Consider the following 18,818-nt stretch of genomic DNA (forward strand, 5'->3'; position numbering starts at 1 on the left):
CAAACAAGTCCCCTTTGAATTTCTTTGGAGTTACTGTTCGAGAATACGTACAGGTATGTTGGACGGTAAGTTCTTAAGTTCTGCTTGAATGACATTTCTTTTTGGGAACTTCAGAGACATACACAGCTAGAGAACTGCTTGATTATTATTTAAAGGCCAATAAACGCTCCGTCTTTTTCTATTTGATGACAACTGGTAAGCCTCATACGACATCGAGCTGTGCGAAATCGAACGAAAACGTATGAACTTTTACTTACTGTATCCAAAAACGCTATTACATTGACAGGGTACCGCAGCGTCGACCCTCAGTATCGACTGGAAGGCGGCCGCTGTGTCAGTTGGGCGTATCAGCAGAATAGATTCAGATGGCGCGGCATTTTATATGAAGTTAATTAGCCAACTTAACGTTAGTTGTTCAATACCTTATTGTCGATGCTATTGAATAAGGCCGATATATCTCCTCCACAACGAATGTACGGTTTAACGTGATCTAACCGTGTCGATCAAAAGGGAGGTCCGCTTACGGGGTAGTGATGTTCCGAATTGTTCAAGTGCGTAACATAGATATGGGTGTCCGTCGACAACTTTAGGACAGACAAACAGAGAAAACCAAATGAATATAAGAGATCTTTAGCAATGAAAACACGTTGTAGTATTAGGACTCTTCGCAATGGCTTGATTCCATTGATTTCCCATTGCTAATTGTCCGCACTAAAAGCCTATTATTCGTGCTGCGGTAAGGACCAAATTGAGTGTATCGCCAGTAGGAAGGAGCCGAGTAACTGATATTTTCGGCTTGAGCGTCTCGGCATAATTTTTCGTTAAACAACGAAGGGCCAATTCAGCCAAAATACACTTGTATTACTCTCACAGATTAGTTCTGCGAAGCTTTCATTCGAACTTTCCTACCGAGAAAGTTATATAACATGTCGATCTTGTGGCAGTGTTGGTTTCACAGACAGCGATCCTGGTGTCTACAGAGACGTTCCTCTATATCACTATATATAGTATGTATCACTTTCCTATTTACTTGATGGGCTACTGCGCATAAAAAACGTTTTCGTCCCTTCCCACGATGCTGTTTGGCTAGCTCTAAAGGCAATCCCGGTTTTTTCTGAATCTCAAAACATTTCAAGGTACCTGAAGTTGCTCACGCCTTCGTGCAGCCGTGATCAGTCTTCGTCTAGGGGTCGCACTTGCGCTCACTGTGTTAACATTGTACAAATTGCAGAGCATACTTGCTGGATGCATTGCAGGAATTACCCTTGTTGTCATTCTACGCGCAGTTTGTAATGAACCTACCTGTGTCCTATGCCGTCTGCTTACTTTGCTATAATTTCGAACGAGTAAGTCGTTCGACGTTGACTAAAAACGTACGACGACGTTTCGTACGTAAATCTTCATTTTATATGCCTGTAGATCTGTCTGTTAACAGCTGCTTGGTGATACATCAAAAATCTGTTTATTTCTCTTATTGAGTCAAACCTCAATAATCAGTTTCTGGCTGTTATCGGCAAACATCTCCTTTACATTTATGACCCTCTGCGGCTTGATCAGAATGACCAGTTTCAGCTTTTCCGTCACACTTCACACACACATTTGCTCAAGCCGAATTTGAAATCGTTATCGCAAATGTAAGAACACACACGCATGCACACAATGGCCCTATATATACAATATTTATCGATCGGCACAAGGCTTACCACCAAGAGCCCTTTCTGTTTATTTTTCCATTTCGTATTTCTTGTCCTTCCTGTTCTTTTTCATTGTCTTCGTCCACACTTTACATTGATCGACCGATTTACCTCTCTATATAAACGTTCTTCTGTGTGTTTAATAGTCCACAGACGCTCTTACGGTGTAAAACGCGCATAGTTGCTTACCTATTACCCGTTTGTTTTTTCTTACAAACGTCAATTACTGCGGCTGCTTTATCTATGTTTGTTTGTATTGTGGATGTCCGAATATGGCCTTTGCGATGGTCATGGCTGGGCTCTGAGAACCAACATTTTCTCTGCATTCGTCAGCCTATCAGCCTGGTTCGCACCTTTCCTTTCATTTTTTAATTTGTTATTCTTTGTCGCATTTGGCTTTTAGTTCTTTTAGCATTATCCTGTTGCTCCCTTCTATTTATATTTCAGTTGCCTTATTTGCTTCGATTCGCCTGTTTTACCTGCGTCGGATCCGTCTGACTAAAGCTAGCTAGACTTAAAGCGAATTTTTATGCTTTTTCATCTGCTTTTTCCCAATTTTGCTTCTGTTACTCGCTGTTCTCGTTCTGCTGGTTGTGATGATAACTATTAGTTGCGATGGTTGGCAAAGACGCTGGCTACTCCGTTCCATGGCGTGCTACCTGCGGTCAAGGTCTGTTTAGGTCGATCGAGAGGCTCACGTATGATCCACCGAGTCACTTATCCGGAGCACTAACCCTGTACATCGACAGCAGCAATAACTGCAGCAAATGGTAGCGCTAACCGTCGCTTAGATGACCGGATCGTAGTACTCTTGTGTTTGTTCAACGGAATCTCCACGTTTTTTACGCCGGTGAAGACACAGGCTGAAGACTATCCACGGTACCCGATCCAATCGGTTTTTGCTTGTTGGTCGATGACTGCCCGAAACTGTTGATCCGTTTTTGCCAATGATCCCTTTGGCTTCGTTGTTGCTATTGCTGTTGTTATTGTTGTCGTCTCTTGTTGAACCACTTTTATAACCTTCAGATCTCGTTGCCTTTCCTCACCTTAACCAGAACTTTCCCAAATCTTTGTGAGTCGTCGTTCTGATAGACCAGCGATTTTTCGCTTGTTTTTTTGATATATACTGCGCGAGAGCTCACTACACTCTGGCCACAACCAGCATCGGCGGCTGTTAGTGACCACGTACTACGATGTGTCACGGTGCGTACGAGACGCCAGCTAAGCTTCTCATAGTCATTGGTTTCTTTCTATCCGTTGCTGTATACAGGTTTTTCCTTTTTTAAAGAAAAAAGAGGCCCGTACTACGATCGAGTAGACCGAAACTGTTGAGGCCACCGAAGACTGTTCGACGTGAGTAGCGTTCAATGCTATTTCGACTTTTTGTTTCTCTTCGCTGTCAGTAAGGTTTCTGCCGGCGTCAGCTATCGTTCGCGTCTTCGCCAATAGCCTTTTTCAGCGGCTGTCATCGCCACTAACGAGGTAGCGCAACCAAATGAAGTCAGTTAGGGCGCGCCTTTGAAGCACCGTCCATCCTTCCGAAGTGAGGGCTCGTGAGGAAAAATAGGCTTGTCTTCATCGAAGATCGGAAGATAGTGGCACCCAACAATTGCTGAAGGCGATGAAAATCGCCTTACGTTATAATGGTCAGCGTAAAGCTATTTTTTGCACGAAATGTTTTCACTACCATCGTTGTTATAACAGAGCGTTCTCTTTGAGGCATATGGCAAAACGGCATGCATTTAATATAGAACTAAGGAGACGTGAGTATTAAGAACACAGCGCAGCTCACTTAAAAAATATAGAAAATGAAGGGATATTATACGAATAGTTTCTTCTTGCTTTCGTATATTTTGGTAACAACTTGAACATAATTAAGCGTTTACGGCTTGAGTCAGCAAGGTAAGCACGATTATGTTGTGAATAGATTTGTTAATGGTCAATGGACCGTGTGCTAGGGTTTACCAAATCTCCTAACTATTACCATTCAGTGCGAACAAACGAATAGCCAACCTTAGTTTCATTGACTTTTGAAGACAAATCCGTACATCTGTGAGTTTTGACTAGGTTTGTTAGGTTTCAGAAGGAAAGTATTTCCTGGAGATATAACAGCATATTTCGAGAGTCGCGGTAAGTGGGTCGAAGGGCTAAGATGTGCGTTGTTGCGTTCGCCTTTGAAACTGAGTTAAGCCGAGTTAATGTCAAATAAAGGCCTTCTCTGATTGGCCTGGTTCATACGCTTTCTTTTAGTAACGTTAACTCATGTATCGCCACGCTTCTGTATACCCATCTAATATAGAGCATCCGAGAAGGACGCCGAGGTCAACCCTACATCAGGATAAATTCTATATTGAAACGACAACAGCAAACTCGCCCTTGTTTGTTGGCATAAAAATGACACAATCACCGCTAAGCAAGGCGTAATAAACAGCTTTTCAATTATCTACTTCGACACAGTCCGCTATATAAGGAAAGCATCTAACATGTAAGTATACCGGGGGCAGGTTACTTTTCTGTCCTATCAAAAGCAGGCGCGTAGTTCTAAACGTAACCGTTTTCAAAAGTTTTCCAAATAGTCTGTAAAATACGTCCAACATCCGTGGGCATTTGAGTTTTCCTCAAAAGAATTTCCTTGACAGGCCGTCGCATCACATTCGAGCATGTATAGATAGATATACACAAGCCTATACTGTCTGTCACTTGTAAAGGGTTTCTGTGAGAGTTTCTGTTTCTCTGCGCGGGCGAACACGCTCTCAATATGTCTCCATTTAGCTACTAACCAGCCGTATCTGTGCCAATGGGCACACAGGCAATTAATGTAATCACAGCGCTTTCATGCTGATGCAGAAGTCTGCTCCATGCTGCTTTTTTTTAACTCTTCGATATCCAATGCGCGCCCCGCTTAGCTAACGAAGATCGTGGAGAGACAACTCAACTACGACATCAGCGATCAATGAGCAATCGTGACAACCCGCATGACCACCCGGACCAATGGAGGACCCATCTGTTATGGTATCCTGGCCAATGGCAAGCCTTTTATCCTGTTCGCCCCTAGAGGGCCAGTGAACGCTATAGAGCAGGCGCTCAGTTAGAGGCCTCGGTTCTCAAGCCAGTCAACCTGCCACGTATAGCTCCTTAGTTGCCCCATCCGGTCCACCTCATGAATACATCAGTGCCATACAATATGTATTAATATCGGCTCTACCTACTTCTTCAGCAGCTGTCTTCGTATCATAGGCTACGAGGCATCCTGCGCCGTCCGATTCAGGGCTGACAGCTATACGGCTGCCGCGAATGGACACAGAACATAATACGCGTAATTGAGACCGGCGTAGCAGTTGGCTACGCTATTACTCATCACTCATCAGTATGGTACGGATCATTCTGTACAGTAAGTGTTTGTATCGTTAAAGCTTTCTGTTTCTCTACTATCTCCAGAAAATTTTCAATAGGCAGTTGGATGGCGGGAAGAAGCACGACAAAGCGTGTTTATAATGTATGCATGAATAGCGAGAACAGTACTTAATGCAGTACGAACATCGAGCGTCCATTGCAAAATATGTGCACCAATACAGAGTACAGTTCAGCTGTCGTTATACGCAAAAGCTGACCAAAGTGGCCAGCTTGTTCGCGATCAGTGGTCAACTACGACTCAAACTTTGTTTGAACAACAAAGTTTGATTCGCAGGACAAAGAGGATGGTACAGATGACAACGATATTTATCTTTCCTACAATTGTAAATGTAGATAACATGGCAGCTATAGCTGACTACGGGCACACCCCGTCTGGAGAGAGCAACTGTAATATCTGGTTCTTGTGTTTCCCGCTTTTTTGCCTGTGGTTCTCAACAAACGTCGTCAACAAGGAAACAACAAAGATAACCTTAGCAGTAATGGCGCGTCGATGAGGGCTTGTAGCTATTTGTTAACTTACCAGCCCCCTTCCACAAAAACACTGCGTCGATTTACGGTATGACCGTTTGTTAGACAGGAAATGCAATTCTCTTGGATACTTACGCCAAGACCCCGTTTGTTAGTCACGGCACGTTCTTCATTAACTGCGTCGACTCGAACGGACGTTGTGAGGCAGTTAAGCTTTCAGCATACGAAATGGGAAACCCATTTGGGCGCTGAAGCCCGAAGGCGTGCGATATGTCGTTGTCCGTGGCTTCAACTCAGTTTTTTTCTGGGCAACCCCATCTCCTCCCACAAAACCCAAAGAAGGGAGTTAAAGCAAAAATAGCTACATCGTTTTCGTTCGCAGCGTTCGTACGTTTGGCGGTTAGTTCACGCCTTGTCGAAAACATGATTTACGATCCCCACATGTAACTGCTATCGGATAGAGGTAATCCGATGTAGATTTCTCTTCACACACACACCTAGGCACACGCGGGCATATATAGGCAGGTGCGCTATAATAGCTAATAAATATTTAACGTAAGATTTTTCGCCAAAATGATGCCGAGGATGACGACACATTGTTAAAATGTTGTCACCAACCGACACGTTGACTATATTTATCATGGGCGACAGGATGGTAACCAGCAGAGATGGTCGTCTGTAGTAATGTTGAGAGTCCATTACTAGCTTAATGAAGATCACTACCATTGTTATCGTGGTGCCGTTGAATCTCTGTTGCTACTCTCCGTTTGCCGTAGCTGAGCTGCACAATCAGATTCAGAAATATTCATCTTCAGAGAGCAGCTTATTTGCGATGTCGTAGCTATTGGCGTGCATGCTATTTTTAATGGAGCTTCAGTGATTGACACGTTATATAGGAACATGTCTTAATCGATCGAAACTGTGCAAGCCACTACATCGGCTACATGCACATGAGGTTTTTTATTATTATTTTATTTATTAACATATAAATATTTTAAACATAAGATATATATATCTTCAGAGGATCGGCTCTGTAAGTAGTGACAGCTGCAGGTGATACTTTATTTTGACAGAGGTCGTTCAGAAATTCAAGCAGCTCTAGTAAAGATTCATCAAAGCCTAAGAGTTTTGATAGAAAACTATGATGCCCTTCTATGTCTGTACATAGACAGTAGCATGCAATTCAACATAAAAAAAAAATATTATTTAGTTCCTTGTGGCTGGCCCCTTTCAAATCGCAACTAGCTAATGCATTGGGCTTTAGAGAATGGAAAAATACACGAACTTGGATTAGTTTTTCATCAAATATGTACTTTACGTACATTTTAATGTTAAATTTGTGTAAAAATTATGCCATATATGCCCGTACCCATTAATCTGCCGTGACACTAACCTCACCCATAAAATCCGTTGGAAACGTGAGCAGAAGATAATGTATGTCTGTAGAACGCTGTCTTGAACGCGGCTGGCACCGGCCTTCCCTCCCTCTACAGAGCAGCCTCCGAAGACTTTCAGCGTTTCCGAAGTCGCCTACAGTTAGTTTTCGAAAAGACTGCTTTCAGCCTATGGCAAAAACTATAATCAACAGTTATGTCAGGTTTTTTCCATATATATATGCGTATCCTTACCATTTTTTATTCCACGAACGAAAATCAAGCTTAGAAATTCTCTATTCTACGTCGGTCTAGATATGGATAGCTGGCAATAATTCGGGTAAGGGTAACTCCGTCAAATTAAATTTAGCATACCAATGTTCAAAATGCGGTAGAAAAGTGATATTCGGGCTCTGCTGTCCTCACGAAAATGAATCTCAGCGGTGTTTTTTTCGGAGATTATTGGATATTTTGGATAGGGGGGTAGCGGGGCGTCGGTCTTAAAACTGGCATCATCCCTACAAATCACCACAAGAATATTGTTCGTATTTTATTAGAAGCCACAATAAACTAAAATATTCATGAGCCTGAAAGAAACTTGGGATTGTGTTTTAAAAACGGTTTTAAATATATCTCGTGGAGTTTACGAGAATAATCGAATGGCAAGAGCCGTATAACTGAGAGAAATGGGCTCTGTATAGTAGACACTAAGTGCCAGTCTTAGAAAAAAAAAGATCGATTTCTATCTTTTCTGTGTAGGTACATCAACACGACTCATTCGTTTTTTCCTTGGTTGATTTTTCGGGTAGACTACGGTTTGTGGGTCTATTCAAAGCTCATCATTTGATAATAGTAAAGCAATCATGATTGGGTAATGGGTCAACACTAGAAAATTCGTAACTTAATTCATTGGATTCGAGAACGGCATCGCTGATGCCGGCATGCTAACGGATCAACTGCCAAGTTACAGAACGCAGATATCGTAACAGTCATAGCAAGGCCATTGAATTATTAAAAAAAAACTGCTAAAAGGATTACATAATAAGGCCATTAAATGACTCGAACAATGTATTGAGCTTTGAAGATAGAATGTAAAGAGTTGTAACGGGAAAATCGTAGTAGTTTAACCAGGATGACTGCAACCGGGTAAACGCGTAACAGGCTAAATCAAACCATGCCTGCTTCACATTAGCAAGAAGTTCAGATTTAACTTCTTGCTAATGTGAAAACATGTGCTGGACATATGAAGGACTATAGGCTAGAAAGGAACAAATAACAGCATGAGATGAGTTGCTTTGCTAGAGAAAAACGCCGGATGACGGCAACAACCTGATTCAAATATTCCATACATAAAATATAATAGTAATCATATGATTTTGCTTTATTCACGCAGGCTCATGAGTAAGATGGGTAAGTAAGATTTCTTCTTAAAATGAATTGACAGTTTTTGTTAGGTAGGCTTAAACATAAATTTTAAGAATTATAGACATATTTACGGCCTTTGGATCGAAGTGCAACTTTTCGATGGTACGTGTATTTTGTCAGAACGTTCGTTCTTCGTGTGAGACTTACTTATCTAGTAAAGGCTTAAGCACTTACGAATACGAAGTTTATCTTTAATCTTGACTGGTTCTTCGTAACAAAATTTTAGGCCCTTAGTTGCTTTTAAGCAGGGAGCGGGACGTCGGAATTCAAACCTAGATGAACTTATGCATTTCCAAACTTAGTAAGCAAACTACTACACGTACAATACAGTAGATTCTCTTGCGGACAGAGGATACTAACCCTGGACGATATATTTAGCATTTACCACAATCTATACTACAGACCTTATTCAAATCCTTTTATCGCTTTTCTATATTGCTATCTACTGAGCTGAAAAGATCTAGTACGTATGCAATAAGATGACGCGTGTTATGGCTACTGATCAACATAGGTCTCTCTCTGTTTACGTAAGCAGTAAACGTATAAAAGCAGGAGCACGTGTTGTGTATAATGTAAGGTCCTAAATGGTTAGCCAGTTCACACAGGCCAACAAAATGTCGTACATGTGGAGAATTGATTTAAAAAAGATAAATAAAGCAAAATTATATTCTGATTATGACTAGCAAGTTTGACGACGCAGTGCATTGCCATAATAACCGAATTTGACGGTACGTACTCTTGCTCATAAATGAAAAAGACCACTCTATCCGTGTGGTGCGTTGCAGTAACGATGAATCGGTCAACGCCGTATAACATCGTCATGTCTGGATGTCGAATAACGCCGCATCGATCCTTGAGAATTACTCCTAGTTCATCAGAGTCGCATGAAAGTTGATTGTTATTTGTTTGTATGTATCGATCTACGTATGTTTGCAGTTGGTAAGTAAAATCTGATTTAGAACTCAGTATGTTCAGAGAATCTGAGCCACGGCAACGGCTCGAATTTTCCATGTTAAAAAAATGCATATAGGAACGCTTTTACATGATTTAATGCTTAAGTACAAACATTTGACAGTTTTCATGCTTTCTTAGGAATAAACATAGCATAGAAACATTCGATCGTTACTAGCTACTTCAAAGTTATGTATGTTAGCCTTGCCGATTCGGTTACCACCTTTAATACCACGGTGCAACGTTACTCATTCAACAGAATCTCACATCTCTAAATTAGAAGCGGACTGTTTTTTAAATCAGCTAGATCCTGAGGGCTTGAATTAAATTCTTCATTTTAGATAGGTCATGTCTCAACAGCAAACTGAACAGGAGACCCATAAAAGCTAAGGTCACAGTTACCTAAGCATTTCAAAGCATGATTCAAAACTTCATTACCTAAGTGTTTCTGCTCCTCCATGCGGGATACGCATCACGATTAATTGTCAAGATAACACGAAACGATGTCAGCGATTTCTTTTTTCTCATTCTATTTATTTAAGAGAACCAATAGAAGAAGCACTCCGTTAACGAGTAGATTCAAATGCACGCTTCGTTTGACAGCACTCGTCTAGCTAAACATCCGAAGTAGTTGTAGAGTCGTTCTGGTTACGGTATCTAAGCAACGATCAATATCAGCACGTTAACTGAGTCAACCGCAAGTTTGAATTGGCAGAAGGAGCTGCTGAAGCGTTAGCATGAGCACTCCCTCGTTCCTCTTCTCGGACTAACTCACAGCACGTCCTTGTACGCCCACGAGCAACGCGGGTTATCAGAAACGCCTACGTCTCTGTGCTATACGCCCCGTACGTCCGCTCCTTCTAAACGCTCCCAGATTCTATGCGTAGTGCACCCCCTGCTGGGCTAGAGACCCCTAGCTCAAGTGAGAATGCCCATGTTAGGTATTTGTTGAGTTTTGCTGGCTAACTAGCCCGACAACAACAGTTCTAGGGCCTGTTTCTCGAACAAGATCAATCTGATCGCGCCGAGTGGAACGCAGCACAATTTACAACACTTTTTTTCAACACACATAGACAAACTTAGTATCGATGCCTATTCTATAGGAGAGCCTAGCCATATTCATCGAGGACTATGGATGTGCAGCTTTAAGAGACCGAAACCAGTAAATGATTTCGACCATTGTGGTGGTAACATATGAACGTTGCTTAAGGATCCGCATGAAAAAATAAAAACAAACAATGACATCGACTAATACAGTAAGCAAAGCATGTTTCTAGATAGTTCGATGCAATGTTCTTCAAAGGTACCTAACTTGGATTTCACTTTGGCATGACGAGTTATTGAAATCGTTATAAACAACAACGCAATGAAACGCAATAGAACGAATAAAGCGTTGTATAGTGTAGGAGAGTAGATATCGGGCCGCTTTTGCCGACGCGGTTTATACCACAAGTCTAGCGTACCTTCCCACCACTTGAGCACTTGTCCGGCAGGCGTATTTACGGACAATGAAAAGACCTATGGTTGGCGGTGTCCGACCAACTCAGAGCTGTTGTAGGGTGTTATGCGGCGGAGTCTGGGGGCGGCATTACCTTCACGGGCGCAGTAACCGCTCACCAAGGAGTTTTGTACATTGGGGTGTTCTAAAGGTGACCCACATAGAAACCAGGTCCTTGTCAAACAGAAAGGCTCTTCAATACTCTCACGTTACTTGAAGACATCTAGTACGATGGGTAATGAGCATAAGGCTGATGATAACACCCAGATAATATTTAAAAGGTTTCAATTTTAACTTGATCACTGTTAACAATTGATTACGGCAATACTGTTTCAAAGCAAAAAGGATATACCATAACACATAATCAGTTTATTTTCAGCCATTCTTGTTACGCAGCTGCAGATTAACCAAAGCAGCAGCATGGGCATTCTTTTCTCTTTTCCTTGGTGGAATCTTTCCTCGGTGGAATTAAACTATGGTTATGGACATCCATTGTCAGACCGTGGAGCAGCTTTACGAGCTTATCAATTAGGCCCAATGAAAAGGAAGGCTCAATATTGAGCATCAAATTGTTGCAAATACTGTAAAATCTTGCTGCGTTTACGGGTCTTTTTTCATTGCGGGTTGTACGACTGTAACATAGCAGGCTACATTTGTGGCTTTAACTCGGCTTTAATGATAAAATGTCGCCACTTTTTCGAGAGTACTGCATACCTATACATAGATAAACGAGTGAAATAGCTTCACCATTGTTAACAACTATAGGACTGTTTGTGTTCCTTAATTGTGCGTTTGGCCTCCGGCTTTGCAGGCGACACCTTGCTTTTGCACTAGAGTTCGTGCAGAAAAAAAATCAAGTTGAAATAGTTCAACTACGGATTGCTTTCTGCACGAACTCTGGTGCAAGAGCAAGGTGCTGCCTGCGAAGCCAGAGGCGAAAGGCACAATTAAGGAACTTACTACTAAAGCACGAACAGTCCTATAGTTGTCAACAATGGTGAAGCAATATTATATTTCTCAACTTGAAAGTTCTCATATTGAGTATGTACGAAAATAATTGCTTACATACTCGACGTTCTTGATTGAGTCAGAATTATATAGTATTTTCTTTTCCGTTATACGAGAACACACAAAACGTTGTTATCTTATTATAAAGCTCATTACGTAGGTGAGTCAGCACAAAGTCCTCATTTAAGATGAGCTTACCTCGAGAACGTTCAGCGTAAGTTTCTATAGTAGAAATATCTGAAATACAATGAATAATGATTAGAGTCATCTAAAGACAGGTGTCGTATCCGCTAACGGCTGCAAGCGGAACAGGCACCAGGTACCGTGAGAACAACAACAACAACAACAACAGCAACTACCGCATTAGGTATTATAGGATGTCCGAAATTCTTTGTAGTAAAGACACTGTTTTGTAGGTTAGGAATAAATCGAAGTTAATCACATCGAATTTTTATGCTCGAACGTGAAAGTATTATACTGGATTTGTTTTTGCTAGCTTAGCTCCTACCGAAACACTTTCGCACATAACACGTACTTGCGGTCAATGCATCCGGAATTAGAGATGTACAGGACACTGCTAAAACAAAAAAAAACAAATGAAAATAATATTAGATTGATCTTTACCTTCGGCCTGCGGGTCCGAGTTGGTCTGTTGCCCACGCATTCACCCCGCTCCCGAGGCAATGAATCAAATTAGAATTCGCGTGACGTTTCAGCGACGCGCGTGGATACAACAAAATACTGCCGTCAAGAATACGCTCCTGAATGGTAAACTGATCTCAATATCTGACTGACGTCAAGCCCGTCCGTCCATTCATTAGCAATTACTACCCGTCGATTATACTTACAGACAAAACAACTACGGTCGAAAGTCCTCATCGAGTGACGGCTATCGATGCGTACAGCTCAGACGAGGCTGTTTCCATATGTCATATGATGGAATTGCATTATAACATTGGTTCAATCTTTGCCATCCATAAAAAGGTCGCAGTAATGTCCGAGTGATTGTAGCCTTAGCGTCTGTCTTGAGAACAGGGTTTCATTTTTGTGTAAGCGTACAAGGTAGTTTTTGCACTGCCCAAAATGGTTTCTCTTCTCAGTTCCCTTGTGCCAGTCATTTCAAATACTTTTTTCTTTCTTTCTTTATTAGGTAGTGTAAGTTATTTATTCTTAGTGCTTTTGATGAGGTTTTTTCCCTGAATATCCATATTTTTAAATTTTAAACCTTGTAAGATTGATGTTGTACGCCATCGAGAGCACCTTCGCACATTTTCTGAGATTCATTCAGAATTCAGAACTAGCCTTGCTGTACCCACGAATGGTTTTATTGTTTGCATTCATATGACCCGGATCTTCGTTTTTATTTTCTATTTTCAAGCCGGACCCAAGGAGCATCAGCACCATCTATGTAGTGGTGTTCCTTTGACATAGCCTATTTTCGACACGCAATTCCCGCTAATACAAAAAACCAAATTAACTGGGTTGTTCAATAATTCCCAATAGAAAAAAAAGTCGATATATTGGATCCGAGGCGCGAGGTGTCGCGCTTCTTTGGGTTCGAAGCGAAAATTACGCGTCTTTCACACGCTTGCTAACATCTAGCGACTTGTGCTTGGCCCGTTGTAATCCAGTAGGTAACTTCAGGACACGTGATTGTCTAAGTTTGCGCACTTCATTTCGCGCTGAAAATGGCCAGGCGGAAGCGATGCCTAACAATTCAAATATCGGACGTCAAACACGAAGCAAAGCAAAAAACACTTGCAAATAAATTTGCCAAAAAATTACTCCGGAGTAACCGACTCGGTCGCTATTCATTTGCGCATACACGTCCCATCACCATGATTACTGCTACTATTATCCCTGTGTATTTTCAGCCCAAACAGTCAGTGTATGTATACGATAGCCAAAATATATTTATAAATATACATTACATATGGCATAGTAGGTAGATAAGAAGACAGAATAGGTCTTGATTGATAGCCTTATTGTTAGTCGCACCTTGACATTTATTATATATATAGTACATTTGACGCGTACGTATGTCCGATATGGACTCCAAGTTAGGCTCAATTGGTATAGAATAGATCGTCTACACATAACGAGGTGACAACAAGCCAAGTAGATGCAGAGGTACGCAGCGGTGATTGACTATAGACAAAGGATCGAAACTCGCATCGTTCACCGACAACGCTGGTCCGCGTTTGACCTGTATTGCCTATTGCCGTAGCAGCCAATGTCGCACACCTGTTGAATGCGTTTATGTTCAGAGGATCTGCGCGTCTGCATGTTTGTGTATATGTCTATGTAAGTATACCTTCACTACGATCGTCCACTACAACCTAAAACAGGAAGAAAAATAGAGATTAAAACGAAAATCCCTAGAAGAGATTGCTTAGAGCGTCCCTGTTAAATCCTGGATCAAAGTTGAGCTTGTTCGTCGCCTTTTGTCCGGTCTTCTCTCTTTCCACTGGTCGGCTGAGCCAATATTTGACATAACACTCACAGCCGTAGCAGCTACTCTGCTACAGCTGCCATTTTATTTCGGCGGGTAGGGGAGGGGGAGGTACCACCCGATCTCGCATAGCCAATATTGGCTGAAAGAAGAGATGGTATTTGAATACTTGAGGTGACTGACTGACTGACTGACTGACTGGCTGGCTGGCTGGTTGGCTGTCTGTCTGTCTGTCTCTAGCGGTTTAGGAGATGTTCGTCGTACTGCTGATACGAAATGTTGAGTGTTGATTAGCATGTGTTAGTGATTATTCGGGTACCGGTAGGGGTCGCACCATTCTGCTACTTCGCGGCACAGGCACATCTGGACTACGTTTAGAGTGATATGCATATGTGTGTGTGTGTGTGTGTATTACTTCTGCAGGTACCCGGATAGAATTGGGAGCTAGCTGACAATTTCCCAAAGATATATCAATCATGTTAAGTGAAAATAACCGCAGTAACAAGGTCTGATGGCCAGCGTTCCATCCATACAACCGATTCCGACTATTCGTTGTACAGCGACAGCGAACGAGCATTTCAGTGTCCGCGAAGTATACAGGATCAGGCACTGGATTCTTATTCGAAGGCTTTTTATTATTCAATTACATATGCTGGAACACCTATTTCAATAGGATCGTTTCACAGTGGCAAACCCGTTTTCAGATTTCAGAGCTTTTGTCATAAAACAGTTACATGGTCTAAGCAGCTTCGATGACTATGGGATCGCAGTTATCACGGACCGATCTATCAGCTGGACCTTCCATAGTTTATTGAGCCAAATTAACTATGCTGATCTCATGCTCGTTATATCATATAAGGCTCAAACCCAGCATTCAGTTGATCTATTAAGCATAAAGAGTTTTCTTTTCTCGTCTGTTCCAGATCTCTTCTTAAATGAACAAATTTGGATCTTTGCTACTCTATTTTAGGCTCAGAGAATCATTGTACACCAAAGCAGCTTCTGACAGGGGTGTCCCTGATTTGATGACTGATTGGATTGCTGGGCCAGCTCTCTAAACATTGACAATTTTTTTGCAAAGCTTAGACCCTGACATCTGCTTGCCTAACTTTCTCAAACTTAGAAACCCGAGACAAGGGGTCCGCTATTATAGCTGTTTTAATCCATTGTACTCTCGACTGTCTACGCGACATCGATAAGATGTCAACAGGAACTTTGGAAGTTGGTAACAAATCAGTCCGCCCGTATGATTGCGGTTTCGACATTTATGAAGCCTACGAAGCCACCTATCGTATTACGATAGAGAAAAGTTACTCTGTGATGCTTCACTCATGCGTTACTATAGTTTTACTAAAATTTTGCACTTAAAAGGTAAGACTTAATAATTGTCTCTGACGAACCAAACAATATCAAAAGGTCATGGTCTGCAGGGCCAACACCAAGCAACAACTGCCTGTTGAAGGTATGATACTACTACTATTTATAACGTGACAGCCCGGTAGCAATGTTCACTTGGGCTCCACTTCAAAAGATAGACACTTTGATGGGTTTGTAGGCGATATCTACACGTACCTATATTATGAGGACGGGACTGTTACTCACGGGGGTAATGGCTGGCACAGGCAAGAACCAATAACAGGATGTCGCTGAAATTTAACGTTAAAGACCTCATCGTAAAAGCAAGGGCGAACGTTGGCCACTTAATATATGGAGGCTCTTAAGAAAACAAGAAGACGCCCAATAACGGCTATAGCGAGTAGTCTGGATGAGCTTTGCACTGCGTCGAGTTTCCACTGTTGTAATTCCTCCAATAGTTCGCTGCCCAGTTAACGCGCCAATTTACGTTTCTAGTATTGGTTGTAAATTCATCTTCAAAAGCTGTTACACACGTTAATTCGATAGGGTCGAACATTAGTGGTATAGTACCTTTGACAGCCGGGTCGAGCTTTGGCCTAAACGCCAACAAGCACTGATAGATATTGACAAACATAACGCAGATCTTAAAATATAATAATATAGATAAAAAACTATACGGTACGCTTCACACTGATCAAGCTATGTATCAAATCCTTTCAACATACGATGAGTATACTCGAAGTTCTGTAAAACGACGACGACCTTCTCAGCCACATAATGAGCTCAATGCCATTGGCTAGGCAGACACAATAATTCGATACGTTATAATAAAGTGGCTGAAATTTTACGTAAAATTGCACGTAAATCTGGCATCATTTGGAAGTTTAACCAAAACAGTGGATGAAACCATTCGATAAAAGAAAGTATTTGGAGTTTATCTAATATCACAGATATACACGATTCTATTAGAAGTAAGGGCACCTCACCAGATGCTCCTTAATGCTTACAACTTTGGGTAGAATATATGTGGCGATATATGTGTGTACGAACTGTGCAGGTAACTTTTCTCTTAACATATTCCGCATTAGTTAACAATGTAATGCTAATCACATGAGCAAAGTACCGTTCTTACAAGTTTTTGCCATTTTTTTTTTAAGAGCACTTCCAAAAACTGCTTGAAAATATGCTATGAACAAACCTATATGGCTTCGTTTGCTTAGTTTGCGAGACAGCCCTTCTTAGAATTGCCGAATACACATACTTTAGTCTTTCAGAGCTCGAGAACCAGCCATCAAGTTCAGCTGACTCGCCGTTTAGCTGCTGACTGTTCAGGTGTAGTTAAGTACTCTCTTTCGTTCGATAGGTAAACATCACACTGTCGTGTAGAAATCGAACAGCTGGCTATCTTTCGATCATTTATGGGTTGGTCATCTTAATGGCGATACGAATGGTAAGGAAAAAGCCAAGGGAGTTAACCCAAGCTACTCTAACCTTACATGGTTTACGCGATGGCTCCTCGAAACGAGAGGTGATAGGTGGTGCGCGAAAATCTCAGCTTAGTTCGTCGTCAGCTATAATCGAAACAACAAACACAATAACAGCAGCAGCGGTAGTAGCGGCATCAACATCAACAACGACATATTTCCGCCTTCGGCGAGCACCCGAGCGTTCCTTTCACGTTACCTTGTTGCAGGACGATGGGCGCAACAGCTCGTTTAGGCCAAAGAAACAGCAACAACCTATGGAAAAGCTAGTAACCACCCAGGTCGAGGATTGTCACGCTGGTTTTCGCGACGGATCCAAAAAGAGCTATATTTGCACCTGCATCTAAGCCTGGAGGGATAGGTCACGACAATCGCATCGAGTAACTGCAGTCGATCAAGGGCAACCTTCTTCTTTTAACGGCAGTTCATCTGAACTTCTGATGCGGAGCCGGTAACACTTGACGGATACGCTGTGGACGTGCATCTTAAATAGCTAGGTAATTATCTGGCCTAGCTGGCTCAATATGGCCGCCTGGAAGAGGCACTGTCCCGTGAGAATTAGATTGTGGTTAGCATTTGACAGCGTACCGTGTCAAGCGAAACTCATTCTTATGACCCGCGCATAGGCCAAGTCCTCACTTACCGCTAAATGAGCTGATTTCAAGGATCGTAAGGTAAGAATTTCGCCATTGTGCCGAATGTGATTAAAAGATTTACTGAGAAAACTGTCAGGGTACTGAGCTACCTAATTGGAATTGTATGCACTTGTGCAAAGATACAGGAGAAGAGCGTAACTGTAGAGCAGAGCGATGAGAAAAGTAGCTGCCGTTTCGAAACGCATGAGAATTTGTATGAATGTAACATTGAGAGTACGCTTATTTATTTCGAAAAAAGATCTATCTAAAGGAGGCTGATATAGTAGATCTTCGAAGCGTTGAATCATTTTATCATTATTGAATCATTCATCACAATTTATGTTATTGACACCAGAATAGATAAATTTACTTGAACGACACGTGTGTATGGGCTAAAGTTATTTTCGCGTTCAACGAGCATATTCAAATCGAAGCAATAGAAAACTCTAATGAGAGCATCTCTAACAGCGTCAAGTTGTCTGTCAATCACAAGTTCCTTCGAGAAGCATTTTGCAAAAACTTAGTTAGTAATCATAAATTACGAGTTACAGCACTTGACGTTTTACATCCTTATGATGAATTCTCTAACCAAAGATTTTCACTAAAATCACCAGCAAATAGTAACTATCCGCATTCGTTCAACGGGCAATTTGGTGGCCGGCGAAATCTCTGTATCACCTTGCATGACAGTCGCCAGTGGTCACTACTACAGATATACGCCGGATTAAATGTATTCTTCCATTGTTGAAACCGCTTTCTCCAAGCATCGATTTCCTCTGCGCCATATTCGACCTATTTTCAATCGATCGACTCCTTGTAGGCCAAGCAAATACTTGCTGGAACCCACGTTACCATTTTCCCGACCCCACATTCTGATTTGTACAGATCAGAATTCATCTTCCGCTCTTCATCGTACCATTCCCGCATTCGATAACCGTGTCTGGATTAACGAACTCAACTTAAATACCACCAAATGATAATGCGTTTTTTATGGAAGATAAACGCTCTACTCTCTTATCGTTTTGTTCATCTGTGCTATCTGGCCTATGTAGGCGTGCAG

At 41.8% G+C, this 18,818-nt stretch overlaps 1 protein-coding gene and 1 long non-coding RNA gene across 7 annotated transcripts in view; one reads left to right on the forward strand and one right to left on the reverse strand.

Moving 5' to 3' along the window:
- The window catches only part of LOC111261686 (uncharacterized), a 30,848-nt gene extending 13,433 nt beyond the window's left edge, over window positions 1–17,415 (reverse strand). The window contains exons 1-7 of one of the 6 annotated variants that reach the window (XM_022835344.2): window positions 17,323–17,415; window positions 17,136–17,210; window positions 12,367–12,405; window positions 12,030–12,068; window positions 9,111–9,240; window positions 7,325–7,467; window positions 6,970–7,106 (exon numbers count right to left, since the gene is read on the reverse strand). In XM_022835344.2, the coding sequence (XP_022691079.1) occupies window positions 6,970–7,106; window positions 7,325–7,467; window positions 9,111–9,196 (366 nt within the window). In that variant the 5' untranslated portion in view covers window positions 9,197–9,240; window positions 12,030–12,068; window positions 12,367–12,405; window positions 17,136–17,210; window positions 17,323–17,415. Of the gene's footprint in view, window positions 1–6,969; window positions 7,107–7,324; window positions 7,468–9,110; window positions 9,241–12,029; window positions 12,069–12,366; window positions 12,409–15,885; window positions 16,209–17,135; window positions 17,211–17,322 lie in introns of those variants that run through there. The other 5 variants (XM_086968796.1, XM_022835341.2, XM_022835342.2 and 2 more) reach the window with 5 other exon arrangements.
- Window positions 840–11,520, forward strand: LOC147753296 (uncharacterized). The gene is made up of 6 exons (XR_015311627.1): window positions 840–1,007; window positions 3,994–4,179; window positions 4,601–5,066; window positions 8,343–8,359; window positions 9,160–9,313; window positions 11,203–11,520. It is a non-coding gene; the product is annotated as an uncharacterized LOC147753296 (long non-coding RNA).
- Window positions 17,416–18,818: the final 1,403 nt, after the last annotated feature.

The sequence above is a fragment of the Varroa jacobsoni genome, unplaced genomic scaffold (genome assembly GCF_002532875.2).
Source record: "Varroa jacobsoni isolate VJ856 unplaced genomic scaffold, vjacob_1.0 scaffold_585, whole genome shotgun sequence".
Lineage (NCBI taxonomy): Eukaryota > Metazoa > Arthropoda > Arachnida > Mesostigmata > Varroidae > Varroa > Varroa jacobsoni.